This window comes from Pempheris klunzingeri, chromosome 4 (genome assembly GCF_042242105.1).
Source record: "Pempheris klunzingeri isolate RE-2024b chromosome 4, fPemKlu1.hap1, whole genome shotgun sequence".
In the NCBI taxonomy this organism is placed as follows: Eukaryota; Metazoa; Chordata; class Actinopteri; order Acropomatiformes; family Pempheridae; genus Pempheris; species Pempheris klunzingeri.
This window is the reverse complement of record NC_092015.1, coordinates 720,886-745,078: the sequence shown is the minus strand read 5'-3', so window position 1 is coordinate 745,078 and position 24,193 is coordinate 720,886. Positions and strand designations below refer to the sequence as shown.

The window sequence follows — 24,193 nt, the reverse complement described above, 5'->3', positions numbered from 1 at the left end:
TCATCAGAGAAGATACGACACTAGTCGTGTCCTGTGTCTGCATAGTGGGTTCCGCCAGTCCGTTCCGGCTAACAGCAGCACCTTTATATTTAACACTAAATTAAGTATTTAGTATTTACAACTGCCATTTGCCGTTGTGATTTCTTTGTTTCCTAATATATTACACAACATGTTATTAAAGATGTTTAAGATGTTTACCATTACCATGAATCTACGCCTACATATCGTCTGATAACAAGAACCTCCATCACTGAGTGAATATTAAAACTTTGCAACTTTGCATTAAAACGTTACATTTATCATATTACATTTCCACAAATATTTAATCAAACCAGATCTATATAACATACATATTCAGCATTGTCATGTTAAAGAAATGACTTCTTCAAAGTAGTCATGACGAATACATTTCACTCACCACTGTCTTATTTAAAAGGCAAACAGAGTGCTGAGGTGAGAAAATAAACACAGCTTATGACACTGTATGAATCCTCACATTCATGTGCTGCCTTGCTGTGTTCATACTGAGAATCCCTCCTAACTGGAGGGAAACTCTACTTCTGCTCATTATCAAGGGACTCAGCGACTGATATGGACAAACATGACAGTCCTCAATAAGTTGTCATCCACTTCCCGTCATCAATGTGGCGATCACTTTTCAATGTCCTTAGCTAGAAACTCAAGCTCTTTCACCCTTTCATGCATGAATTATGATAACCTCAGTCAGGATATTTTTACTCAGTGTTTTTATTCATCTTTAGGCTGAAAAACAAGGTTTATTTTCTTTCAACCCATGTTTTATAAAGATATATTTATATGTCAGACAGGACAGCATGCATTCTTGTAGAAATATGCATTTAACAAACAAATGAATAGAATTATATAATAAAGGGCGTTGAAATATGAAATGTGATGTGAATTATAAAATGATATAATTAATTTATGCATAACCAAAACACAGAGATATACAGTGCATCTGGAAAGTATTCATCCCGTTTCACTTCTTCCACGTTTTATGTTACAGCCTTTTTCCAAAATGGATTAAATTATTTGTTATTCTCAAAATTCTACACACAAAACCCCATAATGACAAAGTGAAAAATGTTTTAGAAAATGTTGCAGTTTATTATTAAAAATAAAACACTTAAATATCACATGTACATAAGTATTCACACCCTTTACTAAATATTTTGTAGAAGCACCTTTGGCAGCGATTACAGCCTCCAGTCTTCTTGGGTATGATGCTACAAGCTTAGCACACCTGGATTTGGGGAGTTTCTCCCATTCTTCCTTGCACATCGTCTTAAGCTTGGTAACATAATAGTATGCAACAATAAATAATATGCACCAAGGATCATTGTCGATTATTGAGACACGTGTGTGCCTTTCCAAATCATGTCCAATCAATTCAATTTAATTCAATTGACTCCAATCAAGTTGTAGAAACATTTCAAGGATGATCAGTGGAAACAGGATGCACCTGAGCTCAATTATAAGTTTCACAGCAAAGGGTGTGAATATGCACATGAATGTACATGTGATTTGAATGTTTTATTTTTAATACATTTGCTACATTTTCTAAAAAACATTTTTCACTTTGTCATTACAGGGTTTGTGTGTAGAATTGAGAAAAATAATTTAATCCATTTTGGAAAAAGGCTGTAACATAACAAAATGTGGAAAAAGTGAAGCAGTATGAATACTTTCCAGATGCACTGTAGCTGGTGATACATGATGTACATTTCAGTGGACATGTGGTTAATCATAATTTCCTCCCAATATAAAGTCAATACTTGGAAAATTTAGCAATTGGATGACTCCTTAGATGTTCCTTGAGATGTCACCATGTTTTTCTTACCTGCAGGGGTTTCTTTTTATAGAAGGTTTGAACAGAAGAAAATGACCAACTTGTGTTGGTGTTTCTGGCTGTTTGTCGGCCATCTTGGTTTCACTTAAGGACATAAAGTCCTGGATGAGCAGCAATTTTCTGCTGCTAAATTCAGATAAAACTGAAGTTATTCTTCTCGGCCCCAGACACCTCAGAGACACCTTTTCTAACAACATAACTGCTCTGGACAGCATCACTCTGGCCTCCAGCTCCACTGGGAGGAATCTGGAGTCTGATTGATCAGGATTTGTCCTTTAACTCCACATTAAACAGATTTCTAGAACTGCCTTTTTCCATCTACTAATATTGTTAAAACCAGGTCCATCCTGTCTGTAGATGATGCAGAAACACTAGTCCACACATTAGTCACTTCCAGGTTGGATTATTTCTGTTCCTTATGATCAGGCTGCCCCAATAAGTCCTTAAAGACTCTCCAGCTGGTCCAGAACGCTGCTGCTCCTGTTCTGACCAGAACTAAGAGAAGAGACCATCTTTCTCCTGTACTGGCTTCTCTTCACTGGCTTCCAGTAAAATCTAGAATAGAGTTTAAAATCCTTCTCCTCACCTCCAAAGCTCTTAATGTTCAGGCTCCATCATCTCTTAAAGAGCTCATAGTACCGTACTACCCCACTAGAGCACTGTGCTCCCAGACTGCAGGTCTACTGGTGGTTCCTAAAGTCCTCTAAAGTAGTGATGGAGCCAGAGCTTTCAGCTATCAGGCTCCTCTCCTGTGGAACCTCCTTCCAGTCTGGGTTCGGGGGGACAGACACCCTCTCTACATTTAAGAGTAGACTAAAAACCTTCCTTTTTGACCAGGCATATAGTTAAGGGCTGGATCAGCTGTGCCATCAAAACTCTGCATGTACAAGAAAACAGCTTTTGAATAGCTGCACACTGTAGTGACCTCTATGAACTGTGAGGTCCTGTCTGCTGAAGGCAAGACTGAGCCAACAGTATGGACATGATGCATCACACGCTACCGTCCGTGAACAGCGTCACTCTGGTGGTGCTGCAGAGAGAAGGATGAACAGTCCTGGACTGTTCTCGTCCCCCTTCGGAGGGACGAGGTCGGAGAAATGTGTCATGCAAACAGTACACTGCCTCACACAGGGCACCACAATACGTTGGGGTTTGCACCATTCGGAAATGACCGATAATTATTAAAGATAATCAATAATTGTTTTGATTAATGGGTGAGCTCTGGTCTTTAATGGGGGAGCTCTGGTTTTGTTTAACCTGAGGTTGTAGGATCATGTTGTAGGATCATGTGTCACACATTGACCGATGGTGGCTGGAAAGTTGGGTCCAGGGGTGTGTTTAGCACGTATGTGTGGAACTAAAGGATTCTGGGAGACTGAGTTCGGAGAGGGAGTCCGTTGTTCAAAAAGACGAAGAAACAAGCAGTCCTCACCATTTCTAGTGAGTCGAACATAAAAACATCTGCTGCTGATTACGCTTAATAATCATTTAATGTCACGTACACACCTCGTGATTCATCATTATAACACTCTGTCCTCATCTAACGTCTTTGACCTGACAAATCATGTTATAATCTTTATTCATTTCTCTTGTAAATCATCAGAACATTTCTAATCATTCAAAATCACTTTTTAATCATAACATTTGTAAAATACTCTTTGATTAAAACATCTTTATGAATTACTTATTAATCAATACCTCTGTAAAATAACAATCACTCATACATACTTCATGTATTCTGTTTTTTCTCACTTCAACACTAATTCAACCATCACACATTGCTGTTATTCTCACTCAGTCCACAGGGCTGAAAGGCCTCAACAACAGTTTTGGGCAGTGAGGGGATTCAATCTTACTTGACAATATGTCCAGTTAGAGTTTGTTTCCAGTCCTTAAAAGGAGAAGAAGAGTCCTTCAGTGTGCTGCTCTCTCAGCCTGTTGATGAACCAGGCTGGAGGAAGGTTCTGGTTCTTGTCCTTGCTATGTGGTTGCAGACTGGAGGAATCTGGTTGTTCCTTTGTTCCTGTTAGTTAGCAGCTCGGTGCTAACTTGCCGGTGTGCTCCTGTTGCTCTGGTGATCAGCTGGCAGACTCTGGGTCGTACCTGCTGGTGCTGATCTGCTTGGTTCAGGCAGGACTTTGTGTTGCTGCCATGAAGAAGGTGGTCTGCTCTGGTACAGGCCACACTGACAGAGACCCTCAGGACTGTGAGAGACCCCTGGCAGGAGGGATCTTCTCCAGATGAGCAGGCAGAACGAGAGCACTGAGCTTAGCTCAGTTGACCCTCCTGGGTCCAGGGCTGGGAAGAGAGAGTTCAGTGGGGTAATCTGATTTTGTGGCCTGAGGTCGTAAAGTCATGTGTCCCACTCTGGCCAATGGTGGCTGTGGAGCTGGGTCCAGGGGTGATTTAGCACCTGTGTGAAACTTGGGGACTCTGGGAAACTGAGTTCAGGGAGGGAGTCCTTTGTTCCACAGACAAAGAAACATGTGGTCTCCACCATCTGGTGAGGCCCAACACACCAAAAAGGCTCAGCAGAGGTTGTTCTTCCTGCAGCAGCTCAGGAAGTTTAAGGAGCTGCTGATCACCTTCTACTCCGCCATCATCCAGTCTGTTCTCTGCACCTCCATCACGGTCTGGTTTGGATCGGCCACCAAACAGGACAGGCACAGACTGCAAAGCACAATCAGGTCTGCAGAGAGGAGAACTGGGGCCGACCTGCTGGCAGGTAACATCTCTGCGGACCCCTCACACCCCCACATAAACTCTTTAAACTCCTCCCGTCTGGTCGGCGCTACAGAGCAAAACCAGCAGACACAGAGACAGTTTGTTCCCCCAGGCCGTCACCTGATGAACTCTCACTGGTCTCAGAGACTCAGGAACCACTGCAGTAGTCCCACACCTACCTCCACTGTATATACTGATATTCAGGAGTATTCATATTGTTCTTATTCTTATTGTTCTAGTTTATTTCTTTACTTTACTGAACTTAGAGAGAAGTTTCATCGGAGTCAGATTCCTTGTTTGTTTGTACAAACTTGGCCAATAAAGGTGATTCTGGTTCTGATCATTCCAAGTGATCTCATGTTTGATCCGGTGATCCGACATCAACAGCAGAGACTGGAGGACATTTTTACATCAACATCACAGCACAGGAAAAATAAAACTACACTGTTGAGGAAAAAGTTCAAGACGTCCAAGAAACTAAAGAAAAGCCTTCAGAGATTTTCTCACATTTTCAGAAAACCAAGTTTTTAGAGTGAAGTCGAAGTTCAACTGTGAAACAGGTTTAACAAAACTTTATGTACAAACAAGACGTGAACAAAGACAGTGATGGAGTGTGTGTGTGAAATCATTAATATTCTGAGTGTTTCTGGTTCTGAGACTCTTCGTCCTACAGAGAACACAGAGACACTGAGGAGCCATCAGACCTGAACCAGAACCTGAACCCAGGATACAGAGGCTCAGTGAAGGTGGTCCTGAAGGTGTGGAGGTGGATCAGTGAGTCAGAGGAGACTCTGTAGAAGGACAGAGAGCCGACAGGACAGTCCAGGTACACTGCTACTGTACCAGAGGAGGAGGAGGAGGAGGAGGAGGAGGAGATGATGGTTGTTTCTTTGTTATTGTGCCTGACATAGTAACCATCACCTGAACACTTCAGACTCCAGGACTGATCATTATATCCAAACCAACAGTCCTCAGTGTTTCTCCTCCTCTTGATTCCTCTGTAACTCACAGCTACATCCACCTCTCCTCTCCACTTCACCTCCCAGTAGCAGCGACCAGTCAGACCTTCTCTGCACAGCAGCTGAAGACAGTAGTCCTCAAATCTCTCTGGATGATCAGGATATGGCTGCTGCTCCTCCTCCACTGTCACTGTCCTGTTGTTGTCAGACAGTTTGAGGTCTCTGTTCACTGTGTTTGTGTCCACTGAGAGTTCACAGGAATCTGATGGAGAGAAGAAGACACCAAACAGCAGCAGGTTATCAGTTAGTCACAGTCACTTAGTGAGATTGATTGATTGATTGATTGATTGATTGACCTGCTGTCTTCTTTAATGTAGCACCAGAGTGAATTCTGCCTTCAGCTAACTATCAATGTGGTACTTTTGGTTTTAGTTATTAAGTTAATTATTGATCACAATTCCAAATTGATACTTTAGTATTTTATGAGACTGAATCAATTAAAACTTTTTCCTCGTTTATCGAGGTGGACTTTTTACAAAGTTCTATTGATTTAAATAATTATTAATCATCTTTGATAGTTATTAATTATTTCTGAGCCAAATTGACCCATTTGTTAATCCCCAACACAGTCATATTGATCATGATCAGTCATATTGATCAGTATCAGTCATATTGATCAGGATCAGTCACAACATTGGTTATGAATTAGCTCTATATAAAGAAAGGTTGATTGATAAAGACGATTAATTGCGTCTATATTTATTAAATGTTCATAAGTCAAAGAAACAAAGTGACAGGTTGTCATCTGTAGCTGACTAGAAGGCTGCAGTGTGGAGTCTGTAAATATCTTTAAACATCAGATTGTGAGCTGCTCTGTTCTCATGAATGAGTCTGAATCCACACTCACACTTCCTCAGACCAGGTTTCAGCCAGTGTTCTCCACCATGGTCCATCCTGCAGGAAGAAACAGTCAGAGGATGAAAACAGGAACATTTCATATAGAGATGGTTTGTCTCAGTATTATTACTGAACATGTTCTGCAAATAAAACACAGCTTCCACAATAAAACCTGTGAATATGGGCTTCCAGTTTGTGAGATGTAGGGAGAGGACGCACTTAAGAGGGCTCCTGGTTCACTTTTGCTACTTTCTTATCTGACCAAACCTTCTCTCAGAACCTCGACATAATAGTTATCGTGAGATTTATGTAAGGGGTTATCTTGTAAAAATGAGCAACTCTAAGAACCTTAAATTGACTAACACGGCACAAACCCCAGCTACACGTGCTGCCACGTGCGCTGCAGGGAAGTTAGCACCGTTTGCAGCTAGCAACCCGCCAACATCGAGCAAAGCTTTAACGACACTCGAAGAATCCGTAACTGCAGCGCCCATTGCTATGGACCAACTGTCTGTACAATTTGCAAAACAGAGGACCTCACTCCGGGATGACATCTCATTCTTGATCCAATCTCTTTTGGACAGAATGGACGATCTCGAGAACCGATCACGGAGAACCAATCTCCGTATAATAAATATCCCCGAAGGCAGCGAGGACGGTAAAGATCCAGTCAAGTTCATGTCAGAGTTATTGATGCAAATCGTGGGACCCGACGTCTTTCCCGCTCCACCTGAACTGGAGAGAGCCCACCGGACCCCGACCTTTAGGACCGGCCACGGGAAATCTCCCGGCACATTCCTGGTCTGTTTCTCCAAATTCCAACAGAAAGAGGCTGTCCTGCGCAGGGCCAGAAACCACGAGCTGAAATATCAAGATGCCACTATACGGATGTATTAGGATGTCAGCACGGCACTTGCTAAGAAACGGCCGCATTCAATGGGGTGAAACGAGCTCTGTACCAGAAGAACGTCAAGTTCCACCTGCTGTACCCGGCCCGGCTGCGTGTCATGTACCGGGACAACGTGCTGACTTTCGACTCGCCTGTTGAAGCCCAAAAGTTTTACGATGAGAAGTTCGGTAAAGAATACAAACAGTTGCCTTCTTTTTTGAACTGGACTGTACGGCGCGGAGATGCCAAATCTCCTGAACTTAACAATATACGTATCCTCTCTGCTTGATCCTGTTTTATCAGCATCCTTCTGATTTAAGGTATGGACGCTGACTGGTGTTACTGTTGGACTAATTTCAGGTACAAGCACTTATCGATCATAAATTCCCCGTTACACATGCAATTCATTTGCTACGTTTTCACACATATTTGATTATGTGTTAGTGATGTTACCCCACCATTATACACACAGTAATTGTTGCTGTCGTTCAGTCTGTTGGTTTTTCAATCTAAGTGTAAGGAGGTTTTCAGATAGGTTATTTTGATATTACTGGGAGCCCTCTGGAGCACAAGGTTTCAGAGGCTGTATCACCAGAAGTGTTTGGATATAGTGTGTAGCCTGGAGCTTGCCTCAGGGAGAGGGACAAGTATAGGCTTAGTTCTAGTTTTGTTGCTGTTAATGTGGGATAGGGTTAAGGGAAGGGACACTCCTAGATTTTTGCGAACTTTATTCTCCCCTGTACACAGAAATGATGTCTATGAAGGCGTACATTTTGTCTCAACCAATTATTTATTTTTGTATTGTTACTTTTATATTACCCTGTTTAGCTAATTATGGCAGATAATACCAATACAAGATATAATGTAAAAGGATTAAACGGGCCTGTAAAAAGAGCTGGAATATTCAACCACCTTAAATACTTGAAATGTGACATTGCGTATCTCCAGGAAACTCATTTGCTGGTAAAAGATCAGAACAGACTAAAAAAAGGCTGGGTAGGGCAAGTGTTCCATTCTAATTTAAATAGTAGAACACGTGGAACAGCCATTTTGATACATAAGAAAATTCAGTTTAATGCAACCACTATTATCTCAGATCCACAAGGAAGATTTGTAATGGTACCTGGGCTTCTCTTCCACAGGCCTGTCATTCTGGTTAATGTTTATGCCCCAAACTGGGATAATGAGGAATTTATCAAATTCTTTATCAAATTATCTCATCAATACCAAATTTGACCTCTCAACAATTAATTTTTGGTGGTGATCTGAACTGTGTAATTAATCCAGCACTGGACCGTTCTAATGCTAAAGTTATGAACACCTCAAAAATGGCTAAGTTGCTTGCAACTTTTATGGATCATATCGGGAGCGTTGATCCTTGGTGCTTTTTATTTCCACAAAATAAGTCCTTCCCTTTCTTTTCCCATGTGCATCATTCCTATAGTAGAATAGATTATTTTTTTATTGATCGTACCCTTTTGCCCTATGTTAGGAAAGCTGAATATTCCACCATAATTGAATCAGATCATGCCCCTGTGTTATTAGATCTTGAATTTCCTCTTTACAAATTGGAACGCCCCCCTTGGAAATTTGACAAACATTTACTGTCTGACAGTGCCTTCTGGGAGCTGATATCCCAGAAAATTGATGACTTTATAGAATCAAACAAAAAGGATAATATTTCCCCTTCTCTTCTTTGGGAAACCCTAAAAACTGTAACCCCTTCCATAAGCACAATGCATGATGCATGCTGAGACTGAACTCCCATTACAACATACAGAAATCATTAATGCGATAATGTCAATGCAAAATGGTAAGACATCTGGCCCAGACGGGTACCCTGTAGAGTTCTTTAAAAAATTCTCCAACAAGTTATCTAAAATCCTACTTGACATGTTTAATGATTCTCTGTCCCGTGGATCGCTGCCACAAACACTAACTGAAGCATCGATTACCCTCCTGCTTAAACCAGGCAAAGTTAAAACTGAATGTGGTTCATATCGACCCATCTCTCTCCTAAACAGTGATCTGAAGATTCTGGCCAAGGCTCTAGCCTTGCGTCTGGAAACCACAATGCATGATGTGATATCTGAGGATCAAACTGGTTTTATTTCAGGACGTCACTCATTTACAAATATCCTTCGACTCTTAAATATTATTCATTCTCCTGCGTCCAGTGCGGTACCCGAGGTGGTTATCGCACTGGACGCGGAAAAATCTTTTGACAGGGTCGAGTGGGAATATTTATTTGCTTGTTTAAAAAAATTTGGATTTGGCCCTAATTTTATCTCGTGGATAAAACTTCTGTACTCCTCACCCAAAGCTTCTGTAATAACAAATGGTAAATAGTCACAATATTTCCACCCGTCATGGGGGACACGTCAGGGATGCCCCATCAGTCCACAACTGTTCGCTTTGGTCATAGAGCCCTTATCCATCGCACTTAAATCATCTCCATCAATAATCGGAATTCATAGAGGGGGAGAGGAGTATAAATTATCTCTATATGCGGATGATTTATTAATATATATATATCAGACCCTGTTTTGTGCGTACCTCATAAAGACCTGTACATAAACGGTCTATTTGCTAGTTTTGATGAATTATTACATAAATTTGACCTTCCACGATCCAGCTTATTTCGGTATTTCCAAGTCCGCCAATTCCTTCAGCATAGTGACCCTAATTTCCAGGTTTAGATGATATGTTAGATATTTCTTTTAACACAAAAAGACTCATTTCAAGGATCACTGACTGTATAACTTCTCTTAACAATAAATCCCTTTTAAAAATCAGGGAGGACTGGGTGGAGGAGCTGGGGGAGGACATAGAGGAGGACGTGGAATCGTGCCCTACAAAGAGTAAATGATAGCTCTTCCTGTGCAAAGCTAATAGTAGTAATAATAATAATGATAATGATTGTTGTTGTTATTGTTATTCTTCTTCGTGCAAGCTACAGTATGTCCACTCAATAATAACACAGGGTATAACATTATTTATTAATTTTTCTCTTATTATTCTGTACTTATATTGTCACCTTCATGAATTCTATGTTTGTTGGACCTGCAAGTGTCAGGTGTCAAGTATTCCCTATCTGTTAATCTAGGTGAGGTTCCTCCATGTGTCTTGGGTAGGTGGGAGGGTGGGCGTTATGTAAAGCTCATTTTGTGTGTGTGTATATATATATTTAAAAAAATGGAAATGTCAATGATGGTATATACTCATTGTACTCTTATGTCTGTCAACATTTCTAAATAAAAAGAATATTAAAAAAACAACAACCTGTGAATATATCAAATGAATCTACAGAGAAATGAAAAGCGTTTGTGAACGTCTTCCCGACATTAAAACTTTCAAACTGATATTTGTGAATCCTTGAATTTCAGGCAAACGTCCCACCAAAGTAAGAGCACGCCGTCTCTACGAGCTGTTGAGAAAACAACCAGCGATAAATGATGCGTTCAGTGTTTCGTCACGTTAATGTGACGCTGATTATTAGTGTGTGTTCATTTGTTCTGGAGACGTTCTAGCACACACACTTCTGTCTGAGGATGCTCGTGGGCTTGTGCTGCTTCTTCAGAAATTACTTCTGCTTCTGACGCAGCAGCACAAGGAAGCTGGACGTCTTTCCCTCCCTTATCTTCATGTTTAACCTTCAGTATCTAGTGAGGACTGGAAGCTGCAGCAGCGACAGCAGGCGAGCAAACAGCTGCTGTGCCGTTAGTCAGAATAACTTCTTCACACGAGCCTCAAACACAAGAATCCCAGCATGCAACGTCTGCTGTGTCAAAATAAACGTCAAACTTAATATGTCAGTCACTTGAACACTATTGTTAGTGTGTGTAACTGCCTGTCATTATTAGTTATGTCCTTTCTTCATTCTAACTGCGTTCATATTGTTATTAATGAGGCGTCATGTTTAACGGACGGACTGCAATACGGAAATGGAAACTGAGTGCGAAAAGAATGAATGAAACGGCAGACTTCAGGCTAAGATTATAAAGTTTATTTTGCACAACTAAAGAAAGACGAAGAGAAAAGCAGTCTAATACGAGCTCCTCTTTGTTACAAGCAGCCTACGAGGTACATTTACATTTATGTTCATATTATTATTAAACTAAAGACGTGTAAATGACATGCAAATAGCACTCGTATTGTTATGGTAATTAGCCTGCTAATGATATGTGGACGTGCTGTGCGTTACTTCAGATGTATGAGTTAAGCAGTCTACTGTATGTTTGACATGTTATTGATGCCTCACATTGACAAGGAGTCTGTAAACGTTAATTGCTGTTTCAGATGTGAAAGGTATGCTGCATGTTGCATAAGCTCTATATGCTATTAGGCTAGCAATGGAAGCTAAATTCTGAAGATGGACAAACGTGATTTAATTTTGTGTATTCTTTATTTTTATTTTGTCTTTAACCCAGTTCTCACGGGTTGGCCTGGAAGCAGAATAAACTGTTTTTTAATGAAGATCTCGCGACTCATGTTGTTACTGGAGGGAGCTACAGTGTGTGTGGCCTGTTGGCAAAGACGTTTAGCTTAGCATTAGCTATCTAATGCTAGCTTGGTTGCTAAAGGAGGTTAACTAGACTAGACTGGAGTTCGATGAATATTTTTAAAAGTGTTTATTTTCTTGCCACGTGTTCATATTGTCTGTTGGCTTTGCCATAATATCTAAAAACTGTTCGTTAGCTTCCTGATCCACATTCCACCGCCACCATCTGCATGCTAACGGTGCCGGCAGGTTACAGGTTGTTGACCGTGTTATGTTACCGGCTTATTAGGTTAAATGTTGGGATTTCCAAAAGTTACTTTCAAAATGTAAAATATTTCATTTCATTTGAAAGTAATAAGTTACTTTACAATCTCACTGCCTGTGTAGAGTAATGTGTTACACTACTTGTTACACTACTTTTGAATTATTAGGGCCCGAGCACCAAGCGGTGCGAGGACCCTATTGTAACTGCGTGGGGGAAAAGGGAGGAAACGTGCAAGTACCCAAGAACCAAGAGGTGTACGGACCTCATAGTCCCCGAGCAGGTAGGCCTTGGAAAAATACGTCAAATGAAAAAAACCAGGAGACCAGGGGGCTGAAAACATAGTTGAAATTGAAGGAATTATTATTATTATTATTATTATTATTATTATTATTATTATTATTTTTCTCCTGCAGAAACAATCGCAAATTTGAGGGCCTGAACATGCACGAAAAGTCAGAAAAAATTTGCACACGCATCAGGCCTGGCGAAAAATTTCGTATTTTATGGGTCTCACAAATGGGCGTGGCAAAATGGCTCTATAGCGCCCCCAAACGCTAAAGCCCCTACCCCCGGAACTGCAATTTATGTACGTGTACGCAATTTGGTGGGTTCATGTATCACTTCAAGACGCACAAAAAAGTAATTTGGACCAATGACCTGAACCCAACAGGAAGTCGGTTATTTTGATTTTATGGCAAAAGGTAGGCGTCGTAAATGAACGAACTAGTCCGAGGGGTTTGAAGCCATCAACTTCAAACTTTGTCAGCTGGTAGAAACAATACTAAGGATGAAAAGTTATCAAAGGCTTTCCATAATCTTTAACGGTTTGGGCGTGGCGAGCTGTCAAAATTCAGTCCCTCGCCGTCAAACAGGAAGTTGTTAATAACTTCATTGTACGTGATCCAATATGCACCAAACTTCACATGTCTGATGAGACTCCCGCCCTGAACAAGTCTACATGTCAATATTCATTCTAAGTCACAGCGCCACCTAGTGGTGACAGGAAATGCTAATATTTTACGCTATGATGGCTCAAGACCAGCCAGTTGATCAGATCCACTTCAAATTTGGTCAAGAAAGCCAGAAGATGTTGATGTTGGTCTGGAGCGAACGCCGTGAGTCTCCGTCAAAAGCTGTTGGCGTGGCGACGCACTGACCTTCAATTGAAAAATTTTTTCGCCATCAAAATTTGAACATGTGTGCACACTCACCAAATTTGGCATACACGTCAGGAGGCCTACAATGAATAATGTTATTGGGTTAACAGGTTTGGGTGGACCAAAATGGCTCTACGGCGCCCCCTACAAAACTTTGACGAACTAGCCCCCGGGCTACGTTTCACCTACATCTACCAAAGTCGGTATACTTATGAGGGACGATAGGACCTACAAAAAAGCCTCTCGGAGCGTTGACCTAAACCCAACAGGAAGTCGGCCATTTTGAATTAAGTGTCAAAATTTCAGCCATTTATAGGCGTCGTAAATGAACGAACTAGTCCGAGGGGTTTGAAGCCATCAACTTCAAACTTTGTCAGCTGGTAGAAACAATACCAAGGATGAAAAGTTATCAAAGGCTTTCCATAATCTTTAACGGTTTGGGCGTGGCGAGCTGTCAAAATTCAGTCCCTCGCCGTCAAACAGGAAGTTGTTAATAACTTCATTGTACGTGATCCAATATGCACCAAACTTCACATTTCTGATGAGACTCCCGCCCTGAACAAGTCTACATGTCAATATTCATTCTAAGTCACAGCGCCACCTAGTGGTGACAGGAAATGCTAATATTTTACGCTATGATGGCTCAAGACCAACCAGTTGATCAGATCCACTTCAAATTTGGTCAAGAAAGCCAGAAGATGTTGATGTTGGTCTGGAGCGAACGCCGTGAGTCTCCGTCAAAAGCTGTTGGCGTGGCGACGCACCGACCTTCAATTGAAAATTTTTTTCGCCATCAAAATTTGAACATGTGTGCACACTCACCAAATTTGGCATACACGTCAGGAGGCCTACAATGAATAATGTTATTGGGTTAACAGGCTTGGGTGGGGCAAAATGCGTCTACGGCGCCCCCTACAAAACTTTGATGAACTAGACCCGGGGCTACGTTTTACCTACATCTACCAAATTCGGTATACTTATGCGGGACGATAGGACCTACAGAAAAGCCTCTTGGAGCATTGACCTAAACCCAACAGGAAGTCGGCCATTTTGAATTCAGTGTCAAAATTTCAGCCATTTATAGGGGTCGTAAATGAGCGAACTAGTCCGAGGGGGTCGAAGCGATCGACTTCAAACTCGGTCAGCTGGTGGAAACACTATTCAAGATGAAAAGTTATCAAAAGCTTTATATAATCTTTTACGGTTTGGGCGTGGCGTGCTGTCAAAGTTCAGTGTCCCGCCATGGCACCAAAAGTTCTTCTAAGTTGACTGTAGATTCTCCAGTGTGTTTCACACTTCTCATGTTTTCTCTGAAAAGCCTCAAGACCTTCACAGTGTAGTCAACACTTCATATACTGGAATACAGGACATCATTAGTGGCCGTTTTCTAGCGCAACATACGGGACGCGGGAAGTGACGTGTAACTCCTTCACGCGCTGTCCAAACTACACGCACGTTCTGAGCCGCGTGGAAGGGTCGGAGTCCGGCGGCGGGACGGAGCCGCCGCACCCCCCGACGAGCGCGGAGGTGCGAGGGCCCTCCAACGCTGCTTGCAGCTTTAATATTGTTTTTATTTCTGAAATCTGTGTTTTCTGATCCATGTTATATTTGCAAAATATTTGAGTTTACAAATCTTTTTTGTTTTTGTGGAAGGTGTTTTATATTTATAGATTACACATTCACACACAGATTGTTGAACTGTTCACACAAATAATATTGGGACACATTTATCTCTGTAATTAGTAACAAGAAAGCACCAACACCATGTCTTGGCTCTGTTCATACCTGAGAGTGTCCAGTCTCCACTGTGGATCCTCCAGTCCATCAGACAGCAGCTTCACTCCTGAGTCTCCTGGATGGTTGTAGCTCAGGTCCAGCGCTCTCAGATGGGAGGGGTTGGAGCTCAGAGCTGAGGCCAGAGCAGCACAGCCTTCCTCAGTGACCAGACAGCCTGACAGCCTGGAATCAGGAAAGAGTTGGTACAGTTTCTCAATGAAAAAAAGAACTGCAGGAAAATCCACACGTATTCTCAGACTGTTCTCATCACCAGCTCATCAAGTATTGTAGTGTAAATAGTGAGAAAGTCTTCATAGGAAGGGGGTCAGATTGGAGGGATGGATGGATGAATCGGTCAGACACCAAACTTTCAGCCAGGAGACAGTTTCACCCAAACCATCTTTTAACCAGGTGTTCATCATTCTTGCCTCATGATGAAGGTCCAGTAGACCTGTGGCGAGGTCAGAGTCCTGTGAATCTCATACAGATGCTAAACAGAGGTCAGCATTTGATGACATGGGAATGAGAAATGTTTGGAGTGAAGGGCCAGATCAGTGTTTCTGAACATCTAATGCTGCAGCTGAAGGGTGCCTTGTGCATCAGTACCAGACGCTGAGGAACGTGTCTTTGACGACCTGCTAATGAGAACAAGTTGGTATCTACTGAGTCGCTGGCTCAGAGACATACATCAAAAACAGGAAGCCACACAAACACTGATGCAGTTATACAAACCAATAGAAACTATTCAGAGTTACAGTTACAACTCCTTTCCTGTTCTGTTTGTTTGGAACCATTATTCAGAGAGTTCTATGAGAAGAATGATCCCTCAGATGTGGAATCTCCTCATCAACATTAACCTGAGTGTAAACCAGCGTTTTAATCAACTGATAAACAGCTGATCTCTGACCTGAGAGTCTCCAGTGTGCAGTGTGGACTCCCCAGTCCAGAAGACAGGAGCTTCACTCCTGAATCCTTCAGGTCGTTGTCACTCAGGTCCAGCTCTGTCAGACTGGAGGACTGGGAGCTGAGAACTGAGGACAGAGCTGCACAGCTTCTCTCAGAGAGGTTACAGCCACTCAGCCTGAGGAAGAATCAGAAATACCACAAGCAAAATGTTTTACTTCACATCTTTAAACTTATTGGATAACATTGATTCTTGCGGTGATCCATCCACCTACAGAGCTTTGCTGGAGGCTCTGACCACTGGCAGCAGCCTCAGAAGAGCCTCCTCTGAAGCAGAGTATTTCTTCAGGTCAAACACGTCCAGATCTTCTTCTGATGACAGTAAGATGAAGACCAGAGCTGACCACTGAGCAGGAGACAGTTTATCTGTGGAGAGACTTCTTGATCTCAGGGACTGTTGGATCTCCTCCACTAGAGAACGATCATTCAGTTCATTCAGACAGTGGAACAGGTTGATGCTTCTCTCTGGAGACAGATCCTTGTCGATCTTCTCCTTGATGTATCTGACTGTTTCCTGATTGGTCTCTGAGCTACTTCCTGTCTGAGTCAGCAGACCTCGTAGGAGATTCTGATTGGTCTGCAGTGAAAGACCCAACAGGAAGCGGAGCAACAAATCCAGGTGTCCATTTGGACTCTGTAGGGCCTTTTTTACTGCTTTCTGGTAGAAATGTGTTCGTTTAGTTTTGGCTCGTAGGACAATAGACCACCTGGATGCTGACTGTTCTTCTGACAGCAGATTGACTCCAGACTTGATGAAGGTCAGATGAACATGAAGAGCAGCCAGAAACTCCTGAACGCTGAGGTGGACGAAGCAGAACACCTTGTCCTGGTACAGTCCGCTCTCCTCTCTGAAGATCTGTGTGAACACTCCTGAGTACACTGAGGCTGCTCTGATATCGATGCCACACTCTGTCAGGTCTGATTCATAGAAGATCAGGTTCCCTTTCTGCAGCTGCTCAAACGCCAGTTTTCCCAGAGACTCGATCATCTTCCTGCTCTCTGGACTCCAGTGTGAATGTGTCTCAGAACTTCTATCATACTTGACGTTCTTCAGTTTGGTCTGAACCACCAGGAAGTGGATGTACATCTCAGTCAGGGTCTTGGGCAGCTCTCCTCCATCTGGGTTCTTCAGCAGAACCTCCAGAACTGTAGCAGTGATCCAGGAGAAGACCGGGATGTGGCACATGATGTGGAGGCTTCGGGACGTCTTGATGTGGGAGATGATTCTGTCGGCCTGCTCCTCATCTCTGAACCTCTTCCTGAAGTACTCCTCCTTCTGAGGGTCGGTGAACCCTCTGACCTCTGTCACCATGCCAACACACTCAGCAGGGATCTGATTGGCTGCTGCAGGTCGTGTGGTTATCCAGAGGCGAGCAGAGGGAAGCAGATTCCCCCTGATGAGGTTTGTCAGCAGCACATCCACTGAGGTGGACTCTGTCACATCAGTCAGGGTCTCATTGTTGAGGAAGTCCAGAGGAAGTCGACACTCGTCCAGACCGTCGAAGATGAAGACGACCTGGAACTCTTCAAACCTAAAGATTCCTGCGTCTTTGGTTTCACTAAAGAATCGATGAACAAGTTCCACCAAGCTGCACTTTTCCTCTTTCAGCACATTCAGCTGTCTGAAGGTGAAAGGAAACATGAACTGTATGTCCTGGTTGGCTTTGTCTTCAGCCCAGTCCAGACTGAACTTCTGCGTTAAGACTGTTTTCCCGATGCCGGCCACTCCCTTTGTCATCACTGTTCTGATTGGTTCCTCTCTTCCAGGTGGGGCTTTGAACACGTCCTCACACCTGATGGTTGTTTCTGGTCTGTCTGGTTTCCTGGAAGCTGTTTCAATCTGTCTGACCTCGTGTTCATCGTTGACCTCTGCAGCCCCCCCCTCTGTGATGTGGAGCTCTGTGTAGATCTGGTTCAGCAGCGTTGGGTTTCCTGCTGTAGCGACGCCCTCAAACACACTCTGGAACCTCTTCTTCAGGGTAGACTTGAGTTTACTTTGGCATGCACGAGCAGGAGTCTCTGAAAAAGCACCAGGTTGAATCAGTAAGTTGATGCACATCTGATGGAAACATTTCAGCATTGATGCAGAGAGACGTCATTGATGTGATACAAATATTTCAATCAATCAATCATCTCAAGCTCTTAAAATCCTCTTACTGCTCTGCAGACGCTCAGCCAGCTCCTCCTGCTTCATTCCCCTCAGGAAGTCCACAGTGATCCTCAGAAATGCGTCTCTGCTGCTCCTCCTCTGCTCTTCATCTTCACTCTGACTCTCGAAGCTTTCTGAATAATCTGGACTTAAAACCTTCTGGAAGCTTTTCAGCTCGTTCTTCATGAAACTGAAAATGTTCTTTTCAAGCAGCTGGAAAAAAGGAAAAATAACAATTACAATTCAATCCCAACTTGTTGAACACACCACTCTGTGTGCCTTTCTCATCCCTCTGGTTCCTGTGGATCCTGGTCCTGGTTCTCCTGCTGTGGTTCTCTGGCTTCATGAATCACTGATGCGGATCGTCGGCTGTTTCTTCCCGTTAAAGGGGAGTTCTTCCTCCACTGTGTCCTAATCTAATCTCTGAGCTGCTCTGTGGGGATTCTTGAATCCTTCCTGTTCAATTCCTGAATCTTTGGTCTCTGAATGAAAGAGTTTGTTCTGAGCTGCTCTTTATGGAAACAGTCTGAGAGAAACACTGCTGTGAACTGGAGCTGTAGAGATAAAGACTGATTGATTGATTGACTTTGAGGTTGAGCACTTTATATAAACCCATGTCTGTCAGTCTGATTCCACTCAGAGGACCCTCAGGTTTGCTCAGTACAACACATCACATTCAGACTCCTAAAAGTTGTATCTCATTGGCTGGTCAGGTCAGTACAGTTTAGATGGTGGTGACGGTTTTTATCTGTATTTATTCTGGATGATTCCTACTGTGGGAACTGACCTCCAAATTCCAGATCTGGTGGTCAGAGATTCTCTAAGAATCTCTTTCTAATTCAAGAAACGTCTTTGTCACAGCTGTGCAGGTAGCCGCTTATCCTTTGTCACCAAACACCTTTTCCACCATCCTGAATTCATGCAGCATTTCTACGGCCGCCCTGAAGCCTACCAGGGCAAGTTATGACCTACGGCTCAGATCTGACCCACTGAAAGGTTCCATGTGGCCAGCAAGACCTTCATGAGCACTTATATTACAAAATATTGGAATTAATATCTAACAAAAACAATTATTACTACTTTTAGATTCACTTGATGAAGTTAATTCATGCACTGAAAAAAGCTCCTTTTTCCAGGGGAAGATTTAAACTGATTAAAACTGTTCAAACTGATGGGTGTCTGGATTTGGCAGGAAAAAAGCTGGACTTCTAAAGAGGATTCAGGATGAGAAAGTCAACACAGATGAAAACCACAGACATGAAAACAAAACATCTTACTGGCACAATGATCCTGATGACAGTTGTTAGAAGCTGGAAGGTCGCTGACAGGCGATCAGCTTCACTTACAACGTGTTGAAGTCCGTCAGTGAGCAGATCAGTGACCCAGTTTATATGATAGGAATCGTGTTCCTGCACGTTCCTGCCTGTTTATTCGATGTTTTGCAAAAAGTCTCTTGGGAGAACCAAAGTATTGATCTGTGTTTCCTCCATCTTTTTTCCTCCTTGTGTTGTGAGGGGCTCCAAACATTTCAGATGTGACATGATATTTTTCAAGAGTTTCTTAATCAGTGGAGATGAACCTCATCCTAAATAGAACAATGTCCAATAACATCTCAAAAACTCACTAATTTGGGAACCTTCAGACACGTTGTTTGGCTAAACACTGCTCCTCATCACCTTTCCCTCCAGTCGAGATCATTGAGGACGATCTCGACTTCAACCACCTTTTATGTCACATCATTGAACTTGTAGCAGCATAGAAATTGTGTTGCCATTATTATATTTTGACGGTGCCAATTGGCAGCACCATAGCCAACCACTGACGGCGCCATGGCTATTTAAGGGGTGGATTTCCCCCTGCTGGCTCTCCCTCTCTGCTTCCTGGTTGGTTGCGTCACTGCCGGCTCGACCACGCTCTCGTCGGGCAGGGCCCTTGGTTCGAGTGCCCCGGAGTTTTTATGGATCGTGTACCCCGCTCACTGTCGGCACGGTGATTCTTGCGCTCAGGTGTGTGGCGTCAGCAGCTGACAACACAGTTGGCGCTGCTCGTAGCTGGGGATCGCTGCTGCTTTGTTGGGACCTGCTTTGTTGGGACCTGCTTTGTTGGGACCTGCTGCGTTGTGTGGATCGCTGCTGCTTTGTGGAGATCGGCGTCAGTGAGTTTCCTCGGCGTGTCCGCTATAACGCGCCGATTTCCATCGTCCGTCTGGTGGAGAAGTTCTACTTCACCAGCTGTGGACTTGCCTTCTTAAGACATTTGCTTTTCCCTTGGCTTACATCACTCGCAAGTATTGCGTGGTACTCTGGTGTGCTGACTGTTAATTGACTGGCTTGATTGGAGCCCTTTTAAAGTCTGTTTGTTGGGAGTGTGGGTTGCATTTTTGTTTTCATTGCCCTGCTCTGTTGTATTGATTATTTTTGTATTTAGATTTATTTGTTTAGATATTTCATTTGGGCAGAGTTTTTCTTGTTTCTTACCTTATTTCTCTTTGTATTTTGAGTAACTTATATTTGGCAACCGGTAGTTTTGTTTAGTTTAATTGATTTCTGCTGCCATTTATTTGTTTTTGTATATTGTTGTTCTGTTGGATTACTGTAACCCCACTAACCTGTGTGTGTGTTCCTTTTGTTTTAGTTGCTGAGGTCCGGTGGTCTGGTGGTGGGATCCCCTTTTGTGTGCTGTGCTCCCTGGGATTCGGGCATCCTTCACGTGTGTGTGTGTGTGTGTGTGACTGTCACAGCTGGGTGTCTTCTCTTTTTTTGTTTTTGTTGGGATTCACCGCTCCATCAACTCGTGCACCGGTATCCTCAGCTTTAATTTAGTCCCCTAGTTTAATCCCTGTGTGAATGGTGTGTTTTTATATAATTTTAATCAAATTCTGTTAATAAAACTTATATTTTTTTGAGATTGGAACACCGTCTCCTGCTATTTGAGTGAACGGACCTGTGCGCCTTTAAAGGTGCGTCATTCAGTTCTTTGGGCTGAGATTCCAAAGTGGCGTTGTCTGGCAACTTGATTTGTTAAATGGAGTAAGAACGACTATCTTTTTATTTCCCTGACCCTCCGCTCGCCACAAACTGTTATCATTTCATCTGTTGCAGTCATCAGTAGAGGCTGTGCTTGTTTCTCCACTCACCATAAATATGGAGTCCAGGTCTGTGTGATGCTGCAGCACAGATTCACCACTGGGAACATCTAAGTTATCCTGATGAACTCTGTGGAGGAAACACAAAAACATACCTGAGCAGAAGCCACCTTTAAAAACAGAGTTTACTAAGTGCTTTGACAGACGAAGCAAAACAGGATAGAAGAACATGAGAGAGGCCGAACAAACAAAAGTGGTTTAAGATTAAAATCAGTCCTCATTGACACACAGCTGGAAACAGGAACATCTGGTCTCTGCTGTTCTGGACTTCAAAACAACACACACTCTGACATCAGTCGTTCTGTTAGAAGATCAATGATTTATTGGGTAAAATGCTTCAAAAGCTTTTCTGGAAAGACCAAGAAACAAGGAAACTATTTTATGTTGTTGTCAGTAATGTTCTTGAATGACGTGTTAATGTTCTTAAAACCAGCTGAAGCAGCTTCTAGTTTCTCTGCTCCTCACCTGTGGAACAAGCTTCCTGAACACCTGAGCTCTGCTAAAACTGTCAGCACATTTAAATCAGGCCTGAAAACATCACTGTTTGCTGCGGCTTTACGATCACAGAGCTACACGACTTTAATAACTTTCAGTTGGAAATGCATCTTCTCTGAAGCTTGAACTGTTTTTCTTCTGCTTCTATTATCTTCTACATGTTATTCTAATGTTTCTGTCACAGTTTTATTGTGTTTTATTCCCTGTGAAGCACTTTGAACTGTCTGAAAGGTCCAGTTGTTCTTTAGTGACACGATGACTCACTGTGTTTCAGAGGAAAGTCGTCCTTTGAAAAAAATAGGATACTCCATAGAACGGTCACTCCTGAGGGACACACAGCTGGGTCCAGGTTCTGGTCCTGGTCCAGGTCCTGGTCTTGGTCTAGGTCTAGGTCTAGGTTCTGGTCTCTGCTGTTCTGGGCTTCAAAACAACACACACTCTGACATCAGTCGTTCTGTTAGAAGATCAATGATTTATTGGGTAAAATGCTTCAAAAGCTTTCCTGGAAAGACCAAGAAACAAGAAAACTATTTTATGTTGTTGTCAGTAATGTTCTTGAATGACGTGTTAATGTTCTCCAAAGCAGCTGAAGCAGCTTCTAGTTTCTCTGCTCCTCACCTGTGGAACAAGCTTCCTGAACACCTGAGCTCTGCTAAAACTGTCAGCACATTTAAATCAGGCCTGAAAACATCACTGTTTGCTGCGGCTTTATGATCACAGAGCTACACTGTCATGATCCTGTATTTTGTCTAGTTCCGTTTTTGTCTCGTCTCATGTTGTCTTGTCATTTCCTGTTTTATTTTTGTAGTATCATGTGTTTCCTCGTTTCAGTTACAGTTACTTCCTTTCGTCTGATTGTCTGGCTCCTCCCTGATTGTTTCCACCTGTTCCCCATTACCCTGTGTATTTATTGTCTGCGTCTCCCTCTGTCCTGTGCCAGTTCGTCATGTCCATTGTCTTGCCATTCTGCGCTATCTTGTCTGTGAAATCCCATTGTTGGAGAACTATTCTTGAGGTTTGGTCGTTTTCAGTTGTATACTTTGTGTCAAGCTCTGCCTTGCTCCTTTTGTTGTTCACTTTAAGATTAGTCTAGCTTAGTTTGTTTTCAGTTGTTACTTTGTATCGTGTTTCTAGTTTTGAGTGCCTTTTGCCTGAGTATTTCTGTTCTTAGTGTTTTGATTTTGTTTTGTTTGATCGCTCCTGTTTTTTCACGGAGTCGCCTTTAGTTAGTTTTAGGGTTTTTGTCTTGGTTCCTGTTTTTGCCTTTGATTAAAGTTTCTTTGTATCTTTAATTGAGTCGAGCGTGTGGGTTCCTCAATCTTGTCTGTCCGGTCCATGTCATACACGACTTTAATAACTTTCAGTTGGAAATGCATCTTCTCTGAAGCTTGAACTGTTTTTCTTCTGCTTCTATTATCTTCTACATGTTATTCTAATGTTTCTGTCACAGTTTTATTGTGTTTTATTCCCTGTGAAGCACTTTGAACTGTCTGAAAGGTCCAGTTGTTCTTTAGTGACACGATGACTCACTGTGTTTCAGAGGAAAGTCGTCCTTTGAAAAAAATAGGATACTCCATAGAACGGTCACTCCTGAGGGACACACAGCTGGGTCCAGGTTCTGGTCCTGGTCCAGGTCCAGGCTCTTGTCCTGGTCTGTGCTGCTTCTGTGGACTTCAGCACACACAGAGCTCTGAGTGAGAACAATGATGGTGTGCTGAGCTCTGACATGGAGAAGATGGTGGACGGTTACAGATCCTCATCTCACCTCTGAGCTTCGGTCCGGCCGTCATGGTCCCCCCACAGGGTGGTTTTAGAGGGGGGGCCTCCCTCCTCACACTGATCCATAGCAGAGCCCCCACCTTCACACTGAGAGCTGCTCTCCTTCACTGTCCAACCAGGTCTGACAGTATTTTCTGGCTCTTACTGCTGTTGGTTCCACCTGAAGACGTCACAGTGAGAATAATAACATGCACATCGTTGTTCTTCAGCTCAGATAGAAATTAGTGACAATATTTGCTCATGAAAGCAGAAACACAAATGAAGCAGCCAGTGAAGAAACATTTCTCCAGTGGAGTCAAACAGTGACCACAGTGATCCTGATGATCAAACATTCACACATCCCAGGTGGATTCTCACCTGCTGAACTGACTTCAGGTGGACTGACAGACGCTGATCCAGACGCCTCAGTGATAAATGACTACAGACAAACATCAGACTGGTCTTTTGTGGGAAAGGCCATTGAAAGGGTTGTTTTCCTGCAGCTTAACACTTTCTTGGTGCAAAATAATCCCCTCAGTCTGATTTGAGACCACAGCACTGAGGCTGCACTAGTTTTAAATAACATCACCTGAGTAGCCACACATGGAACATTTCATTTACCATTTTAATCTTAAATCTTTGTATTTG

At 42.8% G+C, this 24,193-nt stretch overlaps 1 protein-coding gene across 1 annotated transcript; it reads right to left on the bottom strand.

Annotated features, from left to right (window-relative positions):
• Positions 1–5,148: 5,148 nt before the first annotated feature.
• Positions 5,149–23,958, bottom strand: LOC139199762 (NLR family CARD domain-containing protein 3-like). Its single transcript, XM_070828911.1, has 11 exons — positions 23,924–23,958; positions 23,553–23,726; positions 23,318–23,458; positions 22,052–22,207; positions 21,284–21,362; positions 18,156–18,360; positions 16,214–18,017; positions 15,943–16,116; positions 15,045–15,218; positions 6,458–6,504; positions 5,149–5,812 (listed from the first exon to the last, which is right to left on the bottom strand). Exons 2-11 carry the CDS (start codon positions 23,630–23,632, stop codon positions 5,259–5,261), a joined length of 3,414 nt encoding a protein of 1,137 aa, XP_070685012.1. The 5' UTR covers positions 23,633–23,726; positions 23,924–23,958; the 3' UTR covers positions 5,149–5,258.
• Between the last annotated feature and the right edge of the window lie 235 nt (positions 23,959–24,193).

What these genes read in the sequence shown, in the direction of transcription:
- LOC139199762 (XM_070828911.1), bottom strand. Translation starts at nt 23,632, where the DNA reads ATGGATCAGTGTGAGGAGGGAGGCCCCCCCTCTAAAACCACCCTGTGG. An exon ending in ACCTGGACTCCATATTTATG is followed by an intron (nt 18,361 to 21,283) that starts GTGAGTGGAGAA and finishes CCTTTTTTCCAG; the next exon opens with CTGCTTGAAAAGAACATTTT. An exon ending in AGAGCCTCCAGCAAAGCTCT is followed by an intron (nt 16,117 to 16,213) that starts GTAGGTGGATGG and finishes ATTCTTCCTCAG; the next exon opens with GCTGAGTGGCTGTAACCTCT.